At 39.3% G+C, this 26419-nt stretch overlaps 1 protein-coding gene across 7 annotated transcripts in view; it reads right to left on the bottom strand.

The window, feature by feature from the left end:
* The window catches only part of msi2b (musashi RNA-binding protein 2b), a 451597-nt gene that overhangs the window by 193231 nt on the left and 231947 nt on the right, over positions 1–26419 (bottom strand). For all 7 annotated transcript variants that reach the window (XM_063017232.1, XM_063017233.1, XM_063017230.1 and 4 more), the window contains exon 7: positions 1131–1179. In XM_063017232.1, the coding sequence (XP_062873302.1) occupies positions 1131–1179 (49 nt within the window). The remainder of the gene's footprint in view (positions 1–1130; positions 1180–26419) is intronic.

Below are 26419 nucleotides of genomic sequence, written 5' to 3'. Positions count from 1 at the left end.
TAACCCCAAACTACACTTTCTAACCCCTAACCTACACTTCCTAACCCCTAACCTACTCTTCCCAACAATAGCCTACACTTCCCAGGCCTAACCTACACTACTTAACCCCCCAATCTACATTTTCTAATCTCTAACCTACACTTCCCAGCTCTAACCTATACTTCCTAACCTCTAACATAGAATCAGATAGAGTGGTGTAAAACACACAGCCACTGGACTCTGGAGCAGTAAACACTAAGTGATATTGGACACAATGGACAAGTCAGAAAACTGACTGCATTATGCCAACACTAAAGCAGACACACTACAAAATCTTCCCAGCAAGCTGGTATAGCTGCGAAAGGGGGAGGGCAATCCATATTATTGCCTATGGCTTTATAATGACATGTCATAAAAGCTCTTTAAGGTGTCCCAATACTTTTGAACATATATCAAGATGAGCATGTAAAAACATCCAAAACAAAACCAGTTTGTTTTCTAGTTCTAGTTTGCGAGCATAATAAAATAATGACAAAATAATTGAACTTATTTCACATTTGTAAGCAAAAATAAGTAAAATGATTGTTAACTCATTTATTTACTCTAGTAATCAGATAATCCTTGCTAAAGTGGGTCCAATGGAAATCCCAGAAACCCTTGGCATGAAGCGAGAGTATACATCATACACTCACTGATTTACACCTTGGGACAATTTGGAGGTGGTGGGGGAAAACCAACAAAGCGTACCAGAATGTCTAAAATCTTATAGAGTGATCTAAAATGTCATCATAATATAAAATAAATAGCATTTCTTTGTGATGTATTAAAATGTTATGTGTAGAAAAACTAAGTATTATACAAAAACTACATGTATTAAATAAAAACGCTCTCATATTTTCAATTCTTCAAAGGAGCCTTGATAACAGCTTTGCACATTTTTTGGCATTGCCTCAGCCAGCTGTACCAGAATGCTATCAGACTATTCCAGTAGCATTATTAAAATTAGCGGAATACATTCAACAATATGTTAAAAAATGATAAATATGCACTATTTGTATTTCTCTTCAGCATATTTGAAGCACAAGCCTTTGGATCATGACAAACTCACTGGTAACACACATGACTACACAAGTGAAATAACAGCGTCTTACCTCTATGTCTATTTGTAGTTTTATCAAACATAAGCATGGCATCCTCGACCTGAAAGAGAGGAGAGATCGGTGTGTGAGACATTTGATAGACAGCAAACAATGAGGCATGATACATTTTTCAAAGCATTCGCATGAGCACAAGACCACACAAACAGTAGCACTCAAAATCAGACACACATGCTTTACAATCAGCAATTCAAAATTACTAACCCTAACCTAGACCCCTTATCTACACTTTCTAACCCCTAATCTACACCTCCTAACCCCTAACCTACACTTTATAATCCCTTATCTACACTTTCTACCCTCAATCTACACTTTCTAACCCCTAATCTACACTTTATAATCCCTTATCTACACTTTCTACCCCCTAATCTACACTTTCTTCCCTCAATCTACACTTTCTAACCCCTAATCTACACTTTATAATCCCTTATCTACACTTTCTACCCCCTAATCTACACTTTCTTCCCTCAATCTACACTTTCTAACCCCTAATCTACACTTTATAATCCCTTATCTACACTTTATACCCTCAATCTACACTTCCTAACCCCTAATCTACACTTTATAATCCCTTATCTACACTTTCTACCCCCTAATCTACACATTATAATCCCTTATCTACACTTTCTACCCCAATCTACACTTCCTAACCCCTAATCTAAACTTTATAATCCCTTATCTACACTTTCTACCCCTAATCTACACTTTCTTCCCTCAATCTACACTTTCTAACCCCTAATCTACACTTTATAATCCCTTATCTACACTTTATACCCTCAATCTACACTTCCTAACCCCTAATCTACACTTTATAATCCCTTATCTACACTTTCTAACCCCTAATCTACACTTTATAATCCCTTATCTACACTTTCTACCCCAATCTACACTTCCTAACCCCTAATCTACACTTTATAATCCCTTATCTACACTTTCTACCCCTAATCTACACTTTCTTCCCTCAATCTACACTTTCTAACCCCTAATCTACACTTTATAATCCCTTATCTACACTTTCTACCCTCAATCTACACTTTCTAACCCCTAATCTACACTTTATAATCCTTACCTACACCTTCTACCCCCTAATCTACACTTTCTAACCCCTAATCGACACTTTATAATCCCTGATCTACACTTTCTACCCCTAATCTACACTTTCTTCCCTCAATCTACACTTTCTAACCCCTAATCTACACTTTATAATCCCTTATCTACACTTTATACCCTCAATCTACACTTCCTAACTCCTAATATACACTTTATAATCCCTTATCTACACTTTCTACCCCTAATATACACTTTCTACCCCTAATCTACACTTTCTTCCCTCAATCTACACTTTCTAACCCCTAATCTACACTTTATAATCCCTTATCTACACTTTCTACCCCTAATCTACACTTTCTTCCCTCAATCTACACTTTCTAACCCCTAATCTACACTTTATAATCCTTACCTACACCTTCTACCCCCTAATCTACACTTTCTAACCCCTAATCGACACTTTATAATCCCTTATCTACACTTTCTACCCCTAATCTACACTTTCTTCCCTCAATCTACACTTTCTAACCCCTAATCTACACTTTATAATCCCTTATCTACACTTTATACCCTAAATCTACACTTCCTAACTCCTAATCTACACTTTATAATCCCTTATCTACACTTTCTACCCCTAATCTACACTTTCTTCCCTCAATCTACACTTTCTAACCCCTAATCAACACTTGATAATCCCTTATCTACACTTTCTACCCTCAATCTACACTTTCTAACACCTAAGATACACTTCCCAGGCATAACCTACACTTCCCAGGCATAACCTACACTTCCCAGCCCTAGCCTAGACTCCCTAACTTCCAACTTACACTTCCTATCCTTAACCTACACTTCCCAGGCCTAACCTACACTTCCTAACCCCTAACCTACACTTCTAAAAACCTAATCTACACTTCCCAGCCCTAGTCTACACTTTCTAACACCTAACCAACACTTTTTGCAGACCTAACCTAGACTTCCTAACCCCTTACCTACACTTGCCAGGCCTAGCCTACACTTCCCAACTGTAACATATGCTTCCTTACCCTAATCTATACATCCTAACCCCAAACTACATTTTCTAACCCCTAACCTACACTTCCTAACCCCTAACCTACACTTCCCAACAATAGCCTACACTTCCCAGGCCTAACCTACACTACTTAACCCCCCAATCTACATTTCCTAATCTCTAACCTACACTTCTCAGGCCTAACATACACTTCCCAGCTCTAACCTATATCTCCTAACCTTTAACCTACACGTCCTAACCTCTAACCTACACTTCCCAACCCCTAACCAACACTTACCAGGCCTAACCTACACTCCCTAACCTTTAACTTACACTTCCCAGCCCTGACCTACACTCCCTAACCCCTACCCTACACTTTCTAACCTCAACCTACACTTCCCACGTCCCAGGCCTAACCTACACTTCCTGTGAAAAGTGATGCTAAACCAGCAGGCCAAGATGAAAAACAGCCTGTCTTGGTGGCAAAACACCATCAGTAAGGAAAAACCAACACACAGGGTTGCAAACACAACCACAGACCCTAATTTCCTCTGCTCAGATTAACACACATGCCTAAACTTTAATGCTAAGGTCCCTCCTGCATCCTAGAGAGCAGCGCAACCCGAATGCAGAAGATTCAGGAGAAACACCTGCTCACAGAGACGTCAATCAGCACCGTGACAAAGAGCAGAGCCGCCGGTCTTAATACGGCTCATCAGCCTCAATCATCCCCAATAAGAGTTACTCTGACTGGATCTCAAACTCAGACTGATGGGAACTGTTATCCACCACTGCAGAGATGTGACTACCGCACTAATGCATATTTATGACAGTTTATCAGATGAGACCTGCTCAGATTCTCCAGATAGGGCTTGAGAGATGAAAAACTATTCTTTACTGTCACGCTAGTTTAAAGGAGGGGTTGGCAATTTCCAAGACTGAAAACGTTGGGGTTTGAAAATACCCATATGACATGTAAATGAAGGCAAAAGTAAAAGAACCTCAGACATCCAACAATCAAACATAGAAGGCATCTCTGTCCATACTTTGCAGTCATGGTGCCTGTCAATTCAGAAAGTTCCTCCTTTAGGACTGATGGGAACTGTTATCCTCCACTGCAGAAGAGGAGGGCAGGACTGATAAGATCTGCTCCATGGTTCAGATTCTCACAATAAACTTGAGTCCATGATAAAAACCACTCTGTATCCCAATTCTCCACTTTTATGAAGTATTAAAGGTACCTAACCTACACTTCCCAGGCCTAACCTGCACTTTCTAACCCCCAAACTATACTTTCTAACCCCAACCTTTAATTCCTAACCCCTAATCTTCACTTCCCAGGCCTAACCTACACTTCCTAACCCTAACATACTTTCTAATCCACACTTCCTAACCCATAATCTATACTTCCCTATCCCTAACCTATGTTTCCTAACCCCAATCTACACTTTGCAACCCCTTATCCATACTTTCTAGCCCTAACCTACACTTTCTAACTCTTAATCTACACTTCCTAACCTCCAACATACACTTCCTATCCCCCGACCTACACCTAACCCCCTAATCTACACCTCTCAGGCCTAACCTACACTTCCTAACCCATAATTTACAATTCCCTACCCAAACCTACTTTTCCTAACCCCTAATCTACATTTCCTAACCCCCAAACCTACACTTCCTAAAACCTAATCTACACTTTCTAACTCTTAATCTACACTTCCTAACCTCCAACATACACTTCCTATCCCCCGACCTACACCTAACCCCCTTATCTACACTTTCTAGCCCTAACCTACACTTCCTAAACCCTAATCTACACTTCCTAACCCCTAATCTACACCTCTCAGGCAAACCTACACCCCCTAAACCCTAATCTACATTTCCTAACCCCCAAACCTACACTTCCTAAAACCTAATCTACACTTCCTAACCCCTAATCTACATTTCCTAACCCCCAAACCTACACTTCCTAACCCTTAAATTACACTTCCTAACCCCAAATCTACACTTCATTACCCCAGCCTACACTTTCTAACCACTAATCCACATTTCCCAGCCCTAACCTACACTTCCTTAGCCCCAATTACACTTCCTAACCCCAAATATACACTTCCCTACCCCTAACCTACATTTCCTAACCCCTAATCTACACTTTGCGACCCCTTGTCTACACTTCCTAGCTTTAACCTACACTCCCTAACCCCTAATCTACACTTCGGAACCCCCAAACTACACTTTCCAACTCTAAATCTACACTTCCTAGCCCTAACCTACACTTCCTAACCCCTAATCTACACTTCCCTACTTCTAACCTACATTTTCTTACCCCTAATCTACACTTCCTAAACTTAAGCCTACACTTTCTAATCCCTATTGTACACTTCCTAACCCCTAATCTACACTTTCTAATCCCTAATCTACACTTCCTAGCCAAAACCTACACTTCATAACCCCTAATCTACACTTTACAACCCCCAGCCTACACTTTGTAACCCCTAATCTACACCTCCTAACCCCTAAATTACACTTACTAACCCCTAATCCACACCTCTCAGGCAAACCTACACCTCATAACCCATAATTTACATTTCCTAACCCACAACCTACACTTTGTAACCCCTAATCTAGACTTCCTAAATAATCATAGATTATTATTAACTGATTTATTACACCTGTTAGCAATTACTGGATGAAACTGATGAATTCAAAAAGAACCTTTGTCCATATAGTGTAATTATTAACTGTTATAGTTCATTTATATCTGAATTCAAACACTGTTTTTTGGTGGTTTGCTCTGCCATTATGCATGCATGCATTTGGATTGGCTTTGGATTAAAGACTAAACTGAAAGTGACTTTGGATTTTAAATCTTAGGTAACTACCACCTCAGTGTGCCTCAGCAGCCCAGCCTCAGAATGGATGGATTATCTTCTTAAATTTCTCACAAAGCCCAGCAGATCCACCTGAACAGAAATGCCATGTTGTGTTTACGCTCCCTAAATATGGACAATTGTGCCCTCGGGGACAGTCACTAGGTAATGGGCCCAAAACCAGTCATATCCTGGTTTGTCCAAAACGGGAGCAGAAACTGGTGACTGGGGCTGCACTAATGCATGATGGGAAGAGACAGTGCCAAAGCGGGCCTCATATGTAATTGTCTTTCTCCATAACAAATCCAACATCTTTCTCTTTCTGTGGTTCAGGTCCAGCGAAGCATTGTGTCACCTGTCACTGTGTGAGAACACGAGTGGAAATGAATATTACAGCCAGAACTGGTGATTTCCACCTGTGTGTTTGTCTCCTGCATTGTGGCATCCACAACAGGACATGAATACGCTGAATAAGAGCTGTCTGTATCACTGTATGTATCTGTATGTTCTGTATCTTTAGGTCTAATAAGACAGGTTTCCACTGAAATATCCATGGTCAGTTGAGGTTCCTGAACCACAATATGATAGTTCCAGGTAGTTCCACTTTTTAGATTTTTTTAAGGTCCTGCTCTACTTATACAGAGCTTAGTCACATTATTATGACCACCAGCGAAAATTCAGAGTAACCGACAGCAGCTAGACGGACTGGAAGTGACTCAATAAGGTCCTGGTAGGTTGTCATAGGTATCTGGAGCCATGCTGACTGCAGTGCATCCCACGGTTGCTGGAGGGTGTGTGGGGGAGGGTCCATAGAGCAAACGTGATGACCGAGGTGGTCCCACAGATGCTCAGTTGAGTTCAAGTCTGGGGAATTAGGGGACCAGGGTGGTATTTGAAAGTGTTGGTCATGCTCTTCCAACCAATGTCGGACATTTCTACCCATGTGACATGTCGCATTGTGTTGCTGGAAAATCCAATCCGCCCCAGGGAGGACAATTTTACCCATGACAGCAACAAGGGATATATGTGCAAACAGCCTATCGCACACCTTATATACCCACCAAGCCAGCTCGTGAAACACGGCACCATTGAAAGTAAGAAGTGGTCACAATAATGTGACTCGACTGTGTATCTCTTAGGTGAAGTGTTCATTTTTTTTAAATGGGTGGCACAGTGGCTTGCTAGGTAGCACTGTCGCCTCACAGCAAGAAGGTCCTGGGTTTCATTCCCAGGTGGGTAACAAGAAACCAAAAATGGATCGTATCATTCCACAGCAATGTTGATAACATGTGTACTGCTCAGCTTAATGCTCAGTTCCTATTGGTAATCGCCACATCGCTTCGCTCGCTACTTGGCTCAACTTTGTCTTGTCACTGACTCCGCCCACTTCGCACCACCAGCATTCACACCTCCTGTCACTGGAAATCGTCAGCACTAATTGAAAATGAATGAGAGCTAGTTGCTTTGTCTCGCCATTTCGCTGCCAGTGTAAATGCAGGGTAAAAGAACCACGAATAATAAATAATAATAATATTTCTTATTATAAATGTTATTATTATTTTTTTATTATATTACATTATATATTATTATATTATATTACAATAATAAATTCACTATTATATTAATTTTATTTATTATTATTATATTAATATTTGTATTTTTTATTATATTATATTATATTATATATTATTATATTATAATAATAAATGTATTACTATATTAATTTTATTTATTATGATTCTATTTTTTTTTATATATTATATATTATTATATTATAATAATAATAATATTACTTTTATTTATTTATTATTATTATATTTATTAATGTAAATTTGTATACATTTACTGTCATTTCATTCATTAAGTAAAGTGTAATTTTTACAGAGGATGTTTTTAGCTCCAGTCAGTTCTTGAAAGGGTTACATAGGTAGGAATCCTATTATAAATAAGTCACACATTACCAAATGGTCCTAAATACAGACTCTTTTTCTTTCTTCATTAGTTACACTTAATGCCGTAACGTACATAAAATGAGGTGCTATGCTTCTCTTCCTACTGCTGGCTTAAATAGCATGGTGTAATCATTTGAGATGGACTCTGCCTTTAAGTGTCCAGCAGATCGCAGGATAAAAAGCTCAACGATATACACTTGTAAAGAAATATAAAGGTGCACAGATCCACAGAGATTACACAGTGCCTAGTCTCTGCCCTTTCTCTTCATGTAGGAAACAGCCTAAAGCATGAGGACTCTCTCTTTAGTATGTAAGGTGCCCAAGCGATAAGAGCTTTACTTTTCTATAAGAAAAAACAGAAAGCAAAATATCGTTGAAGGGCTTCTCTGTGGCTAAGATCCAGAAAAAGGCCTCTTCAGTATAAGGTTGGATGGTTCCTAAAAGGCTAGGATGGTAATGTAACTAGCAAAGGCGGCTGTGTCGCATTGGAAATGGCCCTGACCTTTACTTGTTAGCTCTTGTGCCGGTGCTCAGCTCAGAGGGGGTCACAGTCCAGGTCTGTAGCACGTCGATCGATGCGGAACACCACTTTAGGTACCATTTGCGCCAGCCGCCGTGCTGCGCTCCCTTACTGCGCTCAGATGTGGAGAGGAATTAATTAGCTGATTTGTGTGGATGAAGAAAAATAGAAAAACTGTAAAAGAGAGCAAGAGCGCAGAGCACAGGAGACCTGACTGCTCACATGGTCCGCGGTCGACACCATTAAAATCGCCCGTGGTGGTCGAGCTGCTTCACCATTGAACGCAATTACCATTAATTGACCGAACAGGCGGCACCTTGCCTGTGGTCTAATGTACAGCATATGACGGTGCACCGTGGATAAGCCCCATCATAATGCCTCTTTTTATGGTGGGCAAAGACAGGGCAGGACCTGCCAAAGCAGCGATAAACTGCCCTGAAACGTAGTTTGTGAAACCCAGGTTTCTCTCAGAGTGAAATTTATGTCTCTTATTAGTGGGGGGGGCCAAGCGTTTACCCTCCTGAGACACAGCCTTTATGAGCGTTCAGAGCATGAGTATTATGAGGTAAAGCTTGGTACAGACAAACTGTGCACAAAGAAAGTGAGCTCATATAAGAAGATAAAATAATAATGATAAAAAAGCTGGAATTATAGAGATGGAAACTTGATACTTCAGCACCATATTTTCCAAAATGGAAAAAATTACTTGGTAAAAAAATGTAGATAAAGCCTTATATTGTCCAGATTCAAATGTAATGATATACTGGTATGGGTGGGTGATGTAACATGTTCATGTAATACAACTTTATACCATTATATTAACTTATATATGACTTATATAGTATTTATACATACACCGATCAGGCATAACATTATGAACACCTTCCTAATATTATGTTGTTCCCCCTTTTGCTGCCAAAACAGCCCTAACCCGTCAAGGCATGGACTCCACTAGACCCCTGAGGGTGTGCTGTGGTATCTGGCACCAAGATGTTAGCAGCGAATCCTTTAACTCCTGTAAGTTGTGAGGTGGGGCCTCCATGGATCGGTTTGTCCAGCACATCCCACAGATGCTCGATTGCATTGAGGTCTGTGGAATTTGGAGGACAAGGCAATACCTCAAACTCATTGTTGTGCTCCTCAAACCATTCCTAAACCAACAACAATTTGATCTACCAGAACCTGCCTGTCATCCTGCCATATTTAAGTACTTGCACTAACAACCCCCCTTTTCCCAGGCCAATCTTTAGCTATATGTCAGTTTTTTTATAATTTTTCAATTCATTTCCAACAGCTGATTGATTTCGCCTAAGAGCTCTGCTGATTTGTAACACACCCTCACCCACTCTCAGTGAACATATGCCAGTTTTGTTTACAGACCCATTCAGATATTCTAACCTAAACAAAAAAAATATTTTCATTCCCTTTTATTAAATAATTATATATATGTGCTTGGTCAGTGTATATATACCATATATATCATATATATCTCACCATATATATATATATATCAATTCCTAATATAATTCCTGGACTTGCTATTGTTTGTTTATTAGGATTTTAACATCATGTTTTACACTGTGGTTACATTCATGACAGGACCAGTAGGACTCATTGCACAAGGTGCATCACTTCTCAAGGTTATATCAAACACAGTCATGGACAATTTAGTGTCTCCAATTCACCTCACTTGCATGTCTTTGGACTGTGGGAGAAAACCGGAGCACCCGAAGGAAACCCAAGCAGACACGGAGAGAACAGGCAAACTCCACACAGAAAGGACCCAGACCGCCCCACCTGGGGGTTGAACCCAGGACCTTCTTGCTGTGAGGCGACAGTGCTACCCATATAGCCACCGTGCAGCCCTCACAAACAGTAATGTTAATCTCCACACAATGCAGACCTAATGTGTATATTTTGCATCATGTCTGTTTGAAAAGAAGATCTGGTTTGCAATCAATTTCAATTCATCCCAAAAATGTTCAATGAGCTTTATATTATATGTTTTTGTTATAAAAAAAACTCTAAAACTGATTCATTCACTGTTCAATTAAAATGTCTTGGCTAATATTAAACAAGCAACATGGATCGTTTAGTATTTGTTTAAACAGAACAGTCATAAACTGCAACAAGCCATTACATAGATATAAATAAAAAAAAGCAGGAAAAGCAGAATCAGGATTATTACCCAGGGCTAAATGACCAGCGCACCACCTATCATCCTTTTCAGTTACTGTATCTGACAGCATTTCATTAAATTATGAATATAAATGATAAGATCATTTTTATTGCCTGCCAAACATATCAGCAAAAGGACAGAAAAGAAAACTTGCCAGGAGATGCTAATTCATACACATAGATGCTGTTTTTACATGAAGGAAACAGCTAGCGAGAAGGCTAAATTTATGCAGGCACATGGGAGACGAAAAATTCCTGCTGTCTCATCCAAAAGTAAAACAAGTAGTGCCGTTTTTCTGTCAGACAAATGCAAACGGATGTTTCACAGTTTTATACGTTTAAAAAAGTTAAAGTAAATGCTTTTTTATTAGATGGATGTGTACAGGTGGATCAATAGCTTGATTAGCTATAGCAGACCTGCAACATTCATCACCCGTGCGTCTGTGTGTGTCAGAGTATATAAACACAGTGATCAAATCCTAACAGCGGCTGAGGTAGAAATATATATTCAAAGGCAGGTCTCATTTGGCAGTGGATTTGGCGGACGAAGAGAGGTATTAGCCTAACAAAATTGGAAGAGACTGCTAACATAGGGCACAGAATCTTTCCACATACAGTATATGGACAAATGTATTGGGGCACCTACATATGACACCTACAGTAGTTTTTATGACATCCCATTCTAAATCCATAGGCATTGATATAGAGCTGGGATACCCCTTTAAAGCCATAACAGCTTCCACTTCTTTGGAAAGGCTTTGTACAGGATTTTGTAGAAGGTGCCTGTGGGAATTTTTGCCCATTCATTCAGCAGAGCGTTTGTGAGGTCAGACATGAGAGGAGTGAGAGGGCCTGGCTTGCAATACCCATTCTAGATCTTCCCAAAAGTGTTTGATGGGGTTGAGTTCAGGGCTCTGTACTACCCCAACAGTGCCTTTATGGACCTTGCTTTGTGCACTGGGTCACAGCCATGATAGAACAGAAAAGGGCCTTCCCCAAACTGTTCCCACAACATGACAAGCATACAATTGTCCAGAATGTCTTGGTATGCAGAAGTATTAAGGTTTCCCTTCACTGGAACTAAGGGGCCAAAGCCAACCCCTGCCTGAAAAACAGTCCCATGGCGTTATCCCTCCTCCACCAAACTTCACAGTTGCACAATGCAGTCAGGCAGGTAACGTTCTCCTGTCATTCGCCAAACCCAGACTTGCAGTCCTTCAGACTTTTACATTTTCAGCATTTAGCAGACACCTTTACCCAAACCGACTTACATTACTATTACAGTATACCGTCTGAGCAACTGAGGGTTAAGGGCCTTGCTCAAGGGTCCAACAGCAGCAACCTGGCAGTGGTGGGGCTTAAACCAGCAACCTTCTGATTACTAGTCCTGTACCTTAACCACTTACCTATGGCTTGTCCTAATGTTTTCACTGTGTAACATGATTGTATTTTGTAAATATAAACACATTTAAAATGTGATACCTGCAACACTTTAAAAAACTAAGACAGAGGCATGTTTACCACTGTGGTACATCCTCTTGCCCAATAATAACACTTTTAATTGTTTCATACTTCATAGTGTCAATGTCTGATCGTTCACTTTATAATACTTTTTCAATAAGAGACAAATTTGGACTGCAGGCAGGCCAGTCGAGCACACACGCACTGTGTCTATAAAGCCACAATGTTCTGGCACATGCAGAATGAGACCTAGAATTGTAATGCTAAATCAACCAATAATATACGAAGAAAAGATGCCTTGATGGCAGTATATACAACCCCAAATTAGAAAAAATTGGGACAGTATGGAAAATGCAAATAAAATAAAAATGCAGTGTTCCTTACATTTACTTTGACTTTTATTTGATTGCAGACAGTTTGAACCCAAGATATTTCATGTTTTATCTGCTCAACTTCATTACATTTGTTAATATACCTCCATTCCTGCAATTCCGGGGGCTTCATCCAGGAAAGGCTGAGTCTTTGATGAGCAAAGATGATCAGAGGATCTCCAGCTTGTCAACAAATGCATGAGAGAATTATTGAAATGTTTAAAAACAATGTACCTCAAAGAAAGATTGGACGGGATTTGCATATTTCTCCCTCTACAGTGTATAATATCATTAAACGATTCAAGGAATCGGGAGGAATTTCAGTGCGTAAAGGCCAAGGGTGCAAGCTTAAGCTGAACGCTTGTGATCTTCGATCCCTCAGATGGCACTGCATCAAGAACCACCACTTAACAATAGCTGATATAACCACATGGGTAAGGGATTACTTTGGCAAACCTTTGTCAAGCACTACAATACGGAGTTACATGCACAAATGCAGGAATGGATGTTTATTAATAAATTAAATGAAGTTGACCAGACCAAACATGAAATATCTCAGGTTCAACCTGTCTGCAATCAAATAAAAGTTCAAGTAAAGGTAAGAAACTCTGTGTTTTTTTTTATTATTTGCATTTTCCATGCTGTCCTATCTTTTTCTGATTTGGGGTTGTACATATGCAAGTCACCCATGCTCTTGGCACTAGGATACACCTATACCATGACAGATGTTAGATATTCTACCTTTGCTGATAACTGTCTGAATGCTCCTTTTTGTTGTTGGCAAAAAGAACTCGATGTCTGTTTTTCCCAAAACGAAGCTGTCTCATCTGACCACAGTACACGTTTCCGATTTCAGTCCATCTAAATTGACCCCAGGCCCAGAAGAGTCATCTCAGTGGCCTTTCTGCATAGAAATGATGTATGGCTTTCTCTTCATGTGCTGGAGTTTCTGGTTTCATTTCTTTGTGCAGCAAGAGACTTTGTTAAGTGACAACAATTTTCTAAAGCAGAGGTTTAACTACATCCCAGCAATCTCCATAATCTGAATGGGCTGAAAATGTACTCTGGTGCCTGCGCGAATCTGAATATGAAGACATATCTTTGAACTAAATTGTCCACTTCATTGCCAACTTCACTATCTCTCAGTGGGTAGCTGTTCAAAGTAAATATTGTTAGCGTAAGCCATGCAGTTCTTATTTAGTACATTGCCAGCTGTGTCTAAAATGCCTGTTTCTTTTTAAGACCAAGAATACATTTACATTTATGGCATTTAGCAGACGCCTTTATTCAAAGCGACTTACATTACAGTTACAGTATGCAGTCTGAGCAATTGAGGGTTAAGGGTCTTGCTCAAGGGCTCAAAAGCAGCAACCTGGCCGTGGGTGGGGCTTGAACCAGCAACCTTCTGATTACTAGTCCTGTACTTTAACCACTAGGCTATGGCTTGCCCTGCAGAATACAATAATGATTTTGCACATTTTAGTGCGTAAATTACATTACTGACACCAGCACTGGTAGCTTGTTGGTGGAATACGGCTCTGATCAAACACGGTCTAGGTATCACGCAATGAAGGATTTACTCAAGCTTTATCAAGCTACTGTCACTCTCCTAGTGTCACCCTGACAATCTGAGGTGGAAATGTATGTAAATCCTGTCACTTAAAAGACAGCCTAAAGATGAGAAACAGATGAGATTACGTACTTGAGAAGGTATTCTTGCAGGCAGGCACCTGATAAGCTCATTTATGCCTTTAAACGTTTAATTACCAGCACCATATCACACAAACATCGCATACAGGATTGAAATCCTGTCTGAATTCAGGCATCTAGTGGGCTAATGTGTGTCAGATTCAGCAAGAAAAGCAGAGACATTAATCAGAATCCATTTGCTCTGAAGACATTAATTATTGGGTGGTGAAAGATGGTCGGTCGACATGCCTCTAATGATATAGCTTTACCTTAAAGAAAATCAGAACTGATGCTGTCCATGCTGCCAAACCATGCAACAGCTTCGAAAATGGTCTATTTATATGCACATCAAAGTTAAAATCATATAAGAATCACAGTTTTTATTGCAATGTTGACTTTGTGACATGCTAAAACAAGCAACGGTTTTAATTTAGCTATAACAAACAAGATATAGCTTAATTCTTCAATAAGGTTAGTCATATTATATTATTTATCCAATCATTGTCTGTTTTACCACCCCACTCCATCCCATCTAAGGTCAAGGTGGGTACAACTCACTGAGTAAAAGGCAGGAAACACCCCAGAACAAGTCGCAAATCCCACACAGACAGAACATTCAAACTCCACAAGGAAAGGAAACGGTCTGCTCTACCAGGGAATCAAACCCAGGACCTTCTTGCCATGAAGCGACAGTTCTACCCACTAAGCCACGTGCTGACCTCATAGTATATTAGCTTTATTGAATTGAACTTGATAACAGTTTCTAAAATGGGAACAGAGGTACAAGTAATATTCCTCAAGGTAGTTTAATGATAAACATTAAGTGATTCATTCATTGTCTGTTTTACCACTGCTTCATCCTGGTTAGGGTTGCAGTGGATACAACTCACTGGGCGAAAAGTAGGAAACACCCTGGACAGGTCACCAATCCATCACAGGGCTTGATGATAAACATACATCCTTTATGAAACTACTTTTGGAGAATCGGGGTTAAGGTTAGGGTTAGGTTAGGGGTTAGGGTTGGGGTTATTCTATTGTACTATTGCCCACAGCGCAAATAGCTTTGAGACCTTCAACCAATAATGATTTACCCAATCATATTAAATAAGTTTCTTAGTTGTCTTAAATCTCTTTAATCTAGCTGCTTCATCCCATCTAGGATCAAGGTGGGTACAACTCACTGGGTAAAAGGCTCAAGTCTCAAATCCCACACAGACACGGGAAGATTCAAACTCCACAAAGAAAGGAACCAGACTGCTCTACCAGGGAATCAGAAACCAGGACCTTCTTGCTGTGAAGTGACAGTTCTACCCACTGAGCCACATGCCACCCTCAATATATAGCTTTAATGAATTGAACTTGATACCGGGTAGCTTTTATAGGTACACATAGTATTTCAATGTAGTTTAATAATAAACATTAAGTGATTCATTCATTGTCTGTTTTACCACCGCTTCATCCTGGGCAGGGTCGCAGTGGATGCAATTCACTGGGCGAAAAGTAGGAAACAACCTGGACAGGTCACCAGTCCATCACAGGACTTGATGATGAACAGAAATCCTTTATAAAACTTCTTTTGAGGAATCAGGGTTAGGGTTAGGGTTAGGGTTGGGGTTGGGGTAATTCTATTGTCCTATTGCCCACAGTGCAAATAGCTTTGACACCTTCATCCAATAATGATTTACCAAATCATATTAAATAAGCTCCAGGTTAAGGTGGCTTAAGGTGTCTCAGTAAAAGTAAACTAGTCTTAAATCTCTTTAATCTAGCTGCTGAGTAACCGCTGTTAAGGACAACAACCAAGTAAGGCCAACATTACTTATTATTGCTGTTACCTGCAGAAGCATTTCTGAGATCACTAAAGTGAGTCCTTTAAAATAAGTCTGATGTGTCCATGAGTTGCAGAGCATCCATCAATAGTGGTGGCAGCATATACGTAGAATCATACTATATATAAAACATACTATCCTTCTATACAGTAGTCACTGATAATGTTGCAGAATTTTAGCTGGAAGCAATGTCAGCATAAAATGATTTGTTAAGAGCTTTGTGTAATGGCTTCTATGGCCAGACCACAGCAAACAAGCCTAAGGTCAGCATGCACAATTTTACACATCAGCTGGAGTCATGTAGTGCACTTTTACTGAACTCTGGAGCAGTGCAAACACATTTGATAAATGAAATCAAGCAGCAACATCTAGCATTCAGGGGGACCAGTTTAGGTCTGGAGATACTATGAGGACAAAGTGAGGAATATTGGTCTTGGACTGTTTTTCATGGTTTGGGTTGAACCACTTATAAGGCTACACCATAGAACTCACATTCTCAAATATTGTGTACTTTAAACTTTGTGGCATTGCTTTGTGGAAGCACCTTTCCTGTTTCAGCATCTATAGGCAAAGTGGCCTCCATAAAAAAAAAAAAGAAAATCTGTTGTGGCTAAATGGACGTATATAATCCAATGTTATCACTTACTATATATGTATAGTGTACACATTAGACATTTTAATGTGCATTCCCTAATATATTAGTGTTTCAATTTGAATAAACCTCTCATGCACAAACCCATAAATGCTCCCTATGTACTAATCTTTATGATATTCCATTATTGTAAAGACTTTAAAATAAATATGATGCTACTACAGTCATATACAGACCTCATTTCTGGAAATGTTGGACATTTTGTAAAATGCAAAGATAACAAAAAACTGTGATTTGTTTGACTAGGTTGATTTTATTGTAAACAAAAATATTACTGTAAATATAAACATGAAGTGAATGTGTATATAATTACATATAATTTTATGTTTACATTTACAGTATTCTATTATATTATATACTATGTTAGTTTTGTCAGTTAAAATAAAGGTTTAAAAGAATCGACAAATCATAGATTCTTGTATTTCTAAAGACTTCTCTTCCTTCAAGAGTCAACTAAAGACTTTTCTCTTTACTGCACGTAATTTTCTTATTCTATGTCTTAGCTTTATTTACTTTTTTCTAATATTTACTTTGTAAAGGGCTCTTGGGGATGTGAAAGTTGTTGTTGTCTTATTAGTATTATTATTATTATTATTATTATTATTAATAATAATAATTTAAAGTATTATTATTTATTATTATGTATTTATTATTACTATTTATAATTATTATTTAATATTATTTAATATTTAATATATTATTAATAATAATAAGAAGAAGAATATGTTATTATTATTATTATCATCATTAATAATTTAAATAATTATTATTATTTATTATTACTATTTATTATTATTATTTAATATATAATTATTAATAATAATAATAAATTTTATTATTATTATTATTAATTATTATTATTATTATTATTATTATTAATGACTGCATTTTAAACCATATGAAAAACATAAAGGTTGACCAGATTCCAACCTTTAAATAAAAAAATAAAAAAACTTTGACTTCAACAGGTACATGGTAACAGTTACACCCACATTGTATACCTACATTGTATACACCTACATTGTATAGACAATAAATGTATAGACAAGCCCCTATGTGCTTGGGTTACACAGAATTCTAAAGTGTTAGCCCACCATAGCTGAACCTCGATTCTTCTAATCCTAAGTCTCAAGTTTAAATCTCAAAAATGCCAATCCCCTCAGTGTGGCACTCCCACTGCCCGGTCAATGTGCTGACACAAGCAGTGGAAAAATGGCAAGAGGGGCCTGGTTCTCCTTACATGCTGAAGCTTTTTGTAATAATGTGTCACTCTGCCCGTGTGGGTATTGTTCAACTGGCAAAGGCCACAAGAGTGTATACATATTGGAACAATGAAATAAGGGGCATTAGTAACTTTTAAGTCCTGGTTGCTAGGAAACTTTTATTAAACTTTTATTAGCTGAATATAAATTACATTATATTTATATATTAATTGGTGGCACTGGCTAGCAACTTGTCTACATTTGTTTCCTGTAGCTATCTCAGTTTCCAACCACCTCTTGAATTCTGATTGGTTAATTAGTTATGCTAAGTTAAAGAGTAAATAATTGTGTATATAATGTCTCGTAATGATTTGGCATCCTATCCAGGGTCTATACATGCCATGATTTAAGCTTAAAATAAATTGGTTCTGGAAGTAGAATAAATGTCATTTTATCCTTTCACACTGCACTTCTGCATCTCTTGGCAAAGCCCTTTAGAAAAGCCCACCACAGCCCAAAACAAACTTGTGAACTGTGCCACATTAGCAGAGGCTGGCCTGGAGTGGGAGCACCAGGTGACACCTCGGCCACTCATTACCAAAACTCCACTCGATGCACGGTGCTGGAACAGCGTCATGGCTCCGTGACAAGCCATCCATGCAAGATTTATCCACGTTGCCTGAATTGTGCGGTATTGACCAGAGGGTCCGGTGATAAATTCCCAACCAGTTCTGTTAGCAAGCTGTTTGGGAGCAATGGATTACAGCAGGGTTTTATTTATGGAGCTTTAACATCCCATTCTGATCCCTTTATCGCCACTTTGGACAGGCAGCCATTCTTTGCTTTCGCATGTTACAGTCAGGAGCATGCAAGGTGCACATTAGGACCAATCAAAGGAACAACTGAAATGGAAACCAAGCATATTCTAAACTTAAAGACTTAATGCTTAAGTTAGATCTTACTTTGTCATAATTAGGGACCGTGGTAGGCTAGTCGGTAGAGCTTTGGGCTATCAACTGAAAGGTTGAGAGTTAGAATCCCAGTTTTGCCATGCAGCCACTGTTGGGCCCTTGAGCAAGGCCCTTAACCCTCTCTGCTCCAGGGCCGCCATACGATGGCTGACCATGCGCTCTGTCCCCAGCTTCCAAACAAGCTGGGATACGTGAATCAGCAACCTTCTGATTGCTAGTCCAGTACCTTAACCACTAGGCTATGGCTTGCACTAACCAATTAAGGCATTCTTCTTCTTCTTCTAAAGAAATGTGGTACCCAAAAGAACACATCTAGCTTTGCTCCCACAATAGTCGTGACACAGTCCAACAAATGACTTATGGTCAATTATAATACCAGACCATCAATTTAACTGTTATAACTGGTGTGTTAAGTTATTTTGCATAAAATGCATCGAATCAAACATATAGTCATGCAATCCTCATAAAAGAACATTAGCAGTAAAATGAGTACTACTGAAAAGCCCAATGACTTTTACAACTGCACTATAAAAGTCAAATCTCCACCCTGCAAGTGCTAATATCGCAGTATAAAATAGCCTCAGTAGCAACTAATAACAGAGCTTCATTCAGAACTTCAAGGTTTTCATTAGGGCTGGCTCTGTACTACTTTTTTTATGCCCGATACCGATACTTCAAATTGAGTATCTGCCAATACCAATACCAATCCGATACCGTCATTTCTCCTCTCAAACAACTAAGCAGTAATAATACATGTCTCACTGCACCATGGTTAAACTAGCTAAATAACAATGCTCAGACTGTGAAACAAATATTCTAAAGGAATAAATACAGAACCTACAACATCACACTTATACAAAACTGCTGTTTTAATTTTCACTTTTACACAGAACATTTTGCAGCATTTTTGGCTTGTTTAACAAAAGTGTCTACAATTGAAATATGTGGATGTCAATCAAACGCGATGGACCAACTAGAATTGACACAGAGTTGAGATTTTCCGTTAAAGTTTTGTCACGTTTTTAGATTATTAAAAACCAAAGCACGCTTATTAAAAACTCTGCTGGATGTTGAGGAGGAAAACGGGAAACGGTGTAGTTTGTTTTATTTCATAACACTAATGGATTAATCGTTGAGGATGTGAGAGATCTCCAAGCCGGGACAAGATAGGATCTCAGGTGAGCGATTTATCATTTATTATTGTGTTTAAACAGTGTTTTTAGTTGTGGTAGTAGTAGATGATTTTTAAAATGCTTAAAGTTTAAGTAGATCAGGGTGTTTTAATTTCTGAATGGCAGTTGCGGATGAGTTGTAGATCAGTGGCACATGTTAATGATGTCATCAAGAGTGAGTGGCAATAAACGGCACTCTGTTGAAACGTATCTTCGTGTGTTATTTGCTTTACACACAAACAATGGCCTTATTTACATTGTGTTATTTACATTAAGTGTTATTTACATTAAGTAACAATATCGGATCAGATTACACGTTTTTTTCCGTCCGATATTCGATCCAGTGATTTGGGCCAATATCGGACCAATACTGATACAGAGTATCGGATCGGTGCCAGACCTAGTTTTTATGACCCCAAACATGCTCAAGACAACCATGCATGTAAAGAACACTGCCAATGGACCCTGGAGCAGTGAAAATACATCTAGTAGTTTGATGTATGACACAAACACAGTACCCTAAAGCTGTAAAGAATGGATGAGAAGGATTTTAGCCTGGCGCTCTTTTATGGTTTGGTATGAAGCTCACTTAATGTTATAACAGCATACAATGGCATTTTGGGGAATTGCACGCGTCCCACTTTATGGAGAGGATTTAGAAATGACTCTTTTTTGGCCCTCTGTACAAAGCAAGGTCCATAAAGTAATAGATCTTATTATTCAAAAACAGTGCCTGACTTTACTAATGCGCTGGTGACTAAATTCCAAGAAGAACAATGCCAAGAAAAGTGGAGTCTGTTATCTGTGACTTTCCAACAACTACTTTAAAAAAATAAGTCTTTAAAACAATAGTTTAGTCATTTATTAAATCCCAAAGCAACACATTGACTTTAAATCGTCCAATGTTCCCTTTTTATCATAATAATTCAGAGCCGTACCATCTACCATCTCAGGGCAACATTTCTTCTCTATGTAAATGCTTGGTGGTACTAGGAGCTTGGAATTTCAGTAATTAACTCAATGCCAATGGGAATGTAAAATAAATCTGTTACACTGGCTGTCCAAATCAGCAGATTTACAAATAAATATGAATCTGTCAGTTTTCATTAAGGTACACGTGACAGGCAGGCGAAAGCAGCAGCACCTGTGGGAGGAAACTGGAGCTCCCGGAAGAAACCCACACAGACACGGGAAGAACATGCAAACTCCACACAGAAAGGACCCTGACCACCCCGCTTGGGGATCAATCCCAGAACCTTCTTAGTGTAAGGCATCAGTGCTACCCATTGAGCCACCGTGCCCGAAGTCAGGCATTTAATGCTGGACATGAATGCCTAGCTCTCAAGTGGATACTTAAGTGGACCAGATACACCGATTAAGCATAACATTATGACCACCTTCCTAATATTGTGTTGGTCTCCCTTTTCCTGCCAAAACAGCCCTGCAACTGTGATGCACTGTGTATTCTGACACCTTTATATCAAAACCAGCATTAACTTCAGCAATTTGAGCTACAGTAGCTCGTCTGTTGGATCGGACCACACGACCCAGCCTTCGCTCCCCACATGCATCAATGAGCCTTGGCCGCCCATGACCCTGTCGCCGGTTTACCACTGTTCCTTCCTTGGACCACTTTTGATAGATACTGACCACTGCAGACCGGGAACACCCCACAAGAGCTGCAGTTTTGGAGATGCTCTGACCCAGTCGTCTAGCCATCATATTTGGCCCTTGTCAAACTCACTCAAATCCTTAAGCTTGCTCATTTTTCCTGCTTGTAACACATCAACTTTGAGGATAAAATGTTCACTTGCTGCTTAATATATCCCACCCACTAACAGGTGCCGTGATAAAGAGATAGTGTTATTCACTGGTCAGTGGTCATAATATTATGCCTTGTCGGTGTACTCAATGCAATTTATTTCCATATTTTGTTGGAATATTAGGTGAATTTAATTTTTATTATATTATTTATTATAATTGTATTAAAATACAATTATTCAAGTAAAACAGTCTAAATAAAAAAACGTTGCTTTTTTATTATTTGTCTATATACACATTTGTCTACAATCACAGCTAATACTGTCTTACAAATTTTAAGCTAGAAACTTTATTTATATAAGGCTCTGCACTGTGGGACACCCTCAGTCACGTTCTGTATAGAAATAAATACCAAAAACCCTCTGATGCTCCTGTTTACATTTCAGCCTCCTAGAAAAATAATAAATCTGTCATAGATTGGAGAATGTGGGCAGGTGATAGCAGAGTAACTGATAGATGAATATGCCACACAGCAAGTGATATGGAGAATAAACTAAAACACCTGGATTTCAATAAACAAAATATCAATCTTCCGAAAGCACGGCGGGTTTGATGTGCATCCTATTATGGCGGCTGCAGATGTATGAAGCTGATAAAGCACATTAGGGGTTATATCAGAGTGTTCATTTCAATTACAGCTCCTGCCAGGCTCCCACCCCCTGCAGTTCTTTATTTAGTGCACATGCTAAAGCCTTCATAAGGCGTATTCAATAGCATGGAATTCAGCACAAAAAGAAGAAAAATTAACGGACCTGCTGATCTAATAACCATCTGTAATGTAAAACACTATAGTTTCTGCTGTTTTCTGATAACTTGGCCTTTTTTGAGGCAAGGTAATACCAGTGCACGGTTTGAATACTGTTATACATCCCTCTATTTATTAAAGCTTGAATTAACATGACAGGGAGTTTTGTCAAGGGAGTCTTTACAACGGCTCAGGGAGCGCTTGCGCACGACAGTAATAGTCTACAGTTAATATAGTTGAGTGATGCAGGTTTCTCGCCGTTTTAAAGCAGAACAAAAGCGGTTTATTCGAAGCATGAATACAAAGGTAGAATTGTAAAGCGTGAAGTGAGAGGCACTGGAGATGAAAGCTGTGTTATTTGAGATAGTTCTGGAAATGAATTAAAACAAAGGAAGCTGGGAAAGAGATCCCTCGCTTGTGTTGACAAGAGAAAGATGAACCGCTTTTACTTTCCTTCTTCATATTGTAAAAACTCAAGATGTGTTATGTTATTATCCTTTCTTTTCTTCATTGGCCCTGTCTGGCCTTTTATTTGAGCAGCTGATTTTGTTCGCAATGTAATTACTGACTGTAATCCATCCGTTACATGCACGATTTCTCGGAAACCCTGTGCACATCGGGTAGCAATAAAAGGTGCCACCGCTGGACCGTCCTTGACCAGATATTATATGGTTATTAGATATTATATGTAATGCAATGGAAATTGTAGCACCTGTTACATCCACAGTTGAGCATTCTTCCCCTACACCACCCATCCATGCACTCCGGAACACTAGTATTGTTAAAGTCCCTAAGTCCCCTTTATTAGACAAATCTACCAAGATCAATACTTAATAGCAAAATGTAAATAGACACCTGCTATATATTGGTTCGAGTGCTATGAAATCTCCATACAAAAGGATAAGCAGCACAAAAAAGGTGGGTCGTGCTGAAAAATCTTCATAGTAATAGGATTCCACCTTTCCATCAATTTACTTTATTGGCCTGGTCAGGTGTTAGTGTTATAACTGTAAGGTGGAAGACAAGGTGTACAACACACTACCATTGGCTATGAAGGAATATCTGTATTCTCTGTAATAACAAATCACACTTGCCAGTCTAAAGGAGAATCTCAGGGTGGTAGATACATTACATTGCACTACAAACACATAGCCCCAACTACTGGTCCAAAATGAATAATTAGCTGGACCATGCTCAATGTAAGCTCCATAAAAATGTTTTGTTAGTCTGGTATGACAATTTGTTGGCTCCTACAGATCCATGACATTAGTCTCATCTAACATGTTGAAAAGGAACTGGAATGCCTACAGACAGACAGACAGACAGACAGACAGACAGACAGACAGAGAGAAAGACAGACAGATGGGTAGGTAGGTGGATAGATAGATAGATAGATAGATAGATAGATAGATAGATAGACAGACAGACAGACAGACAGACAGACAGACAGACAGACAGACAGACAGACAGACTGGTAGCAGCTGGTAGGTAGGTGGATAGATAGAAAGACAGACAGACAAATGTAGGTAGGTAAGTGGATAGACAGACAGACAGATGGTAGGTAGGTAGGTGAATAGATAGACAGACATACAGACAGACAGATGGGTAGGTAGGTGGATAGATAGATAGATAGATAGATAGATAGATAGATAGATAGATAGATAGATAGATAGATAGATGATAGATAGATAGATAGATAGACAGACAGACAGACAGACAGACAGACAGACAGACAGACAGACAGACTGGTAGCAGCTGGTAGGTAGGTGGATAGATAGAAAGACAGACAGACAAATGTAGGTAGGTAAGTGGATAGACAGACAGACAGATGGTAGGTAGGTAGGTGAATAGATAGACAGACATACAGACAGACAGATGGGTAGGTAGGTGGATAGATAGATAGATAGATAGATAGATAGATAGATAGATAGATAGATAGATAGATAGATAGATAGATAGATAGATAGATAGATAGATAGATAGATAGATAGATAGATAGATAGATAGGTGGATAGATAGGTGGATAGATCGATAGACAGACAGACCAACCGACCTAAACAATACTAGTGTTCCTGAGTGCAGTGGTCGGGACCTTTGGATCATTTCTACCAATGGATGGGTGGTGTAGGGATAGGATGCTCAACTGCGGATGTAACAGGTTGAACTGAATTTAATATAATATCTACTAACCATATAATATTTCTTACTGTGACCTGTCCAGAGTTTTTCCACTGTGACCTTTCACCCAGTGGATTGCACCCACCATATAGAAGTCCATGCCCCATTGTATTTCTGCAGTCCCACGCTCCCCAGGGTGAGCTACAAAGTATAAGACTGGTGTGCTTCAGTGTATATTATCTTTGCAAATCAGGGTTGGTGTCCAGCACAGTAGAACACCACATAAGCCTAAGATAGTCAGTTTGCTTTGCAGTGATTGGGAAGCAGCACAAGCTTTCTTTAGCCAGAGCACTGTCAGAAACATGATTGGTAACCTTAACCCAGCGTTTCTTGTATGGGTTCCCTATCCATAAACCAGAGAGACAGAACTGGGCCAGAGCAATTACAGCCTTTTTTGTAAATGCACTAAATGAGTTGTTTAAAGCGTATAAATATGTTTCCAAGTCTTAATGCTTTTTTTCTCCTTGCTTGCCTGACTTATAAACACAGCCTGAGGCTGAACAGGAGAAATGTCTCATTACACAACTCAAAGAAACATCCTCCAAACAGTTCGAATTAGCCAAGTGACTGAAATAGCTGCTCGAGCTGGACCAGAAAAGGGAGAAAATCTAGGAAGAAAAAAGGACATCTGTTTTTTTAGCAGTGCATATACACTAATTTGGTGGGAATCACGCCGTTTTGTGCTCCTTTCCTGCACTGACGTGGTTGGAGTGCCGTCACAAGGGGTGGTACGCTAAAAATCTGCCTGTGTAGTGCTATTTTCATATCCACTTACGTTACTGCCTGACAAAACCCCCTTTTATCTTAATGCAGGGCTAGTGCACTTTCTTTTATTCTCTTTTATTCTGTCCTTGACCATTTACCTGCTTTTCAATTGATAATAAACATCCATTCCTGCATTTCAGGCCTGCAACACATAATATGCAAAAAAAGTTGGGACAGTAAAGATTTTCCACTTTCTAATGTTGCCATTCCTTTTCAGCACACTTAAAAGATGTTTTGGCACCGAGGATACCAAGTGATTTAGTGTTTCAGCTTTTATTTTGTCTCATTCTTCCTGCAAACACGTCTTAAGATGTACAACAGTACGCATTTTTCGTTCCAAAATTCTCCACACATTCTCTATTGGGGACAGGTCAGAACTGCAGGCAGGCCAGTCCAGTACCCGTACCCTCTTCTTCCTCAGCCATGCCTTTGTAATGTGTGCAGCATGTGGTTTTCGTCTTGTAAAAAAATGTATGGACAGCCCTGGAACAGATGACGTCTTGAAGGCCTTTGCAAGGGCACTGACACAGCCCCATACCATGACAGACCCTGGCTTTTGGACTTGTTGCTGATAACAGTCTGGATGGTCCTTTTCGTCTTTGGTCCGGAGCACACAGCGTCCATTTTGTCCAAAAAAGACCTGGAATGCTGATTCATATGACCACAATACAAGTTTCTACTGTGTGATGATGCATCCTAGATGCCTCTGAGCTCAGAGAAGTCGACGCTGCTTCTGGACATGGTTAACATAAGGCTTTTTTGCACAGTAAAGTTTTAAGTGGCATTTGTGCATGTAACTCTGTATTGTAGTGCTCGACAAAGGTTTGCCAAAGTAATCCCTCACCCATGTG

The sequence above is a fragment of the Trichomycterus rosablanca genome, chromosome 20 (genome assembly GCF_030014385.1).
Source record: "Trichomycterus rosablanca isolate fTriRos1 chromosome 20, fTriRos1.hap1, whole genome shotgun sequence".
Taxonomy (NCBI): domain Eukaryota; kingdom Metazoa; phylum Chordata; class Actinopteri; order Siluriformes; family Trichomycteridae; genus Trichomycterus; species Trichomycterus rosablanca.
The sequence above is the reverse complement of the archived record's forward strand: the minus strand, read 5'-3'. Positions and strand labels throughout refer to the sequence as shown.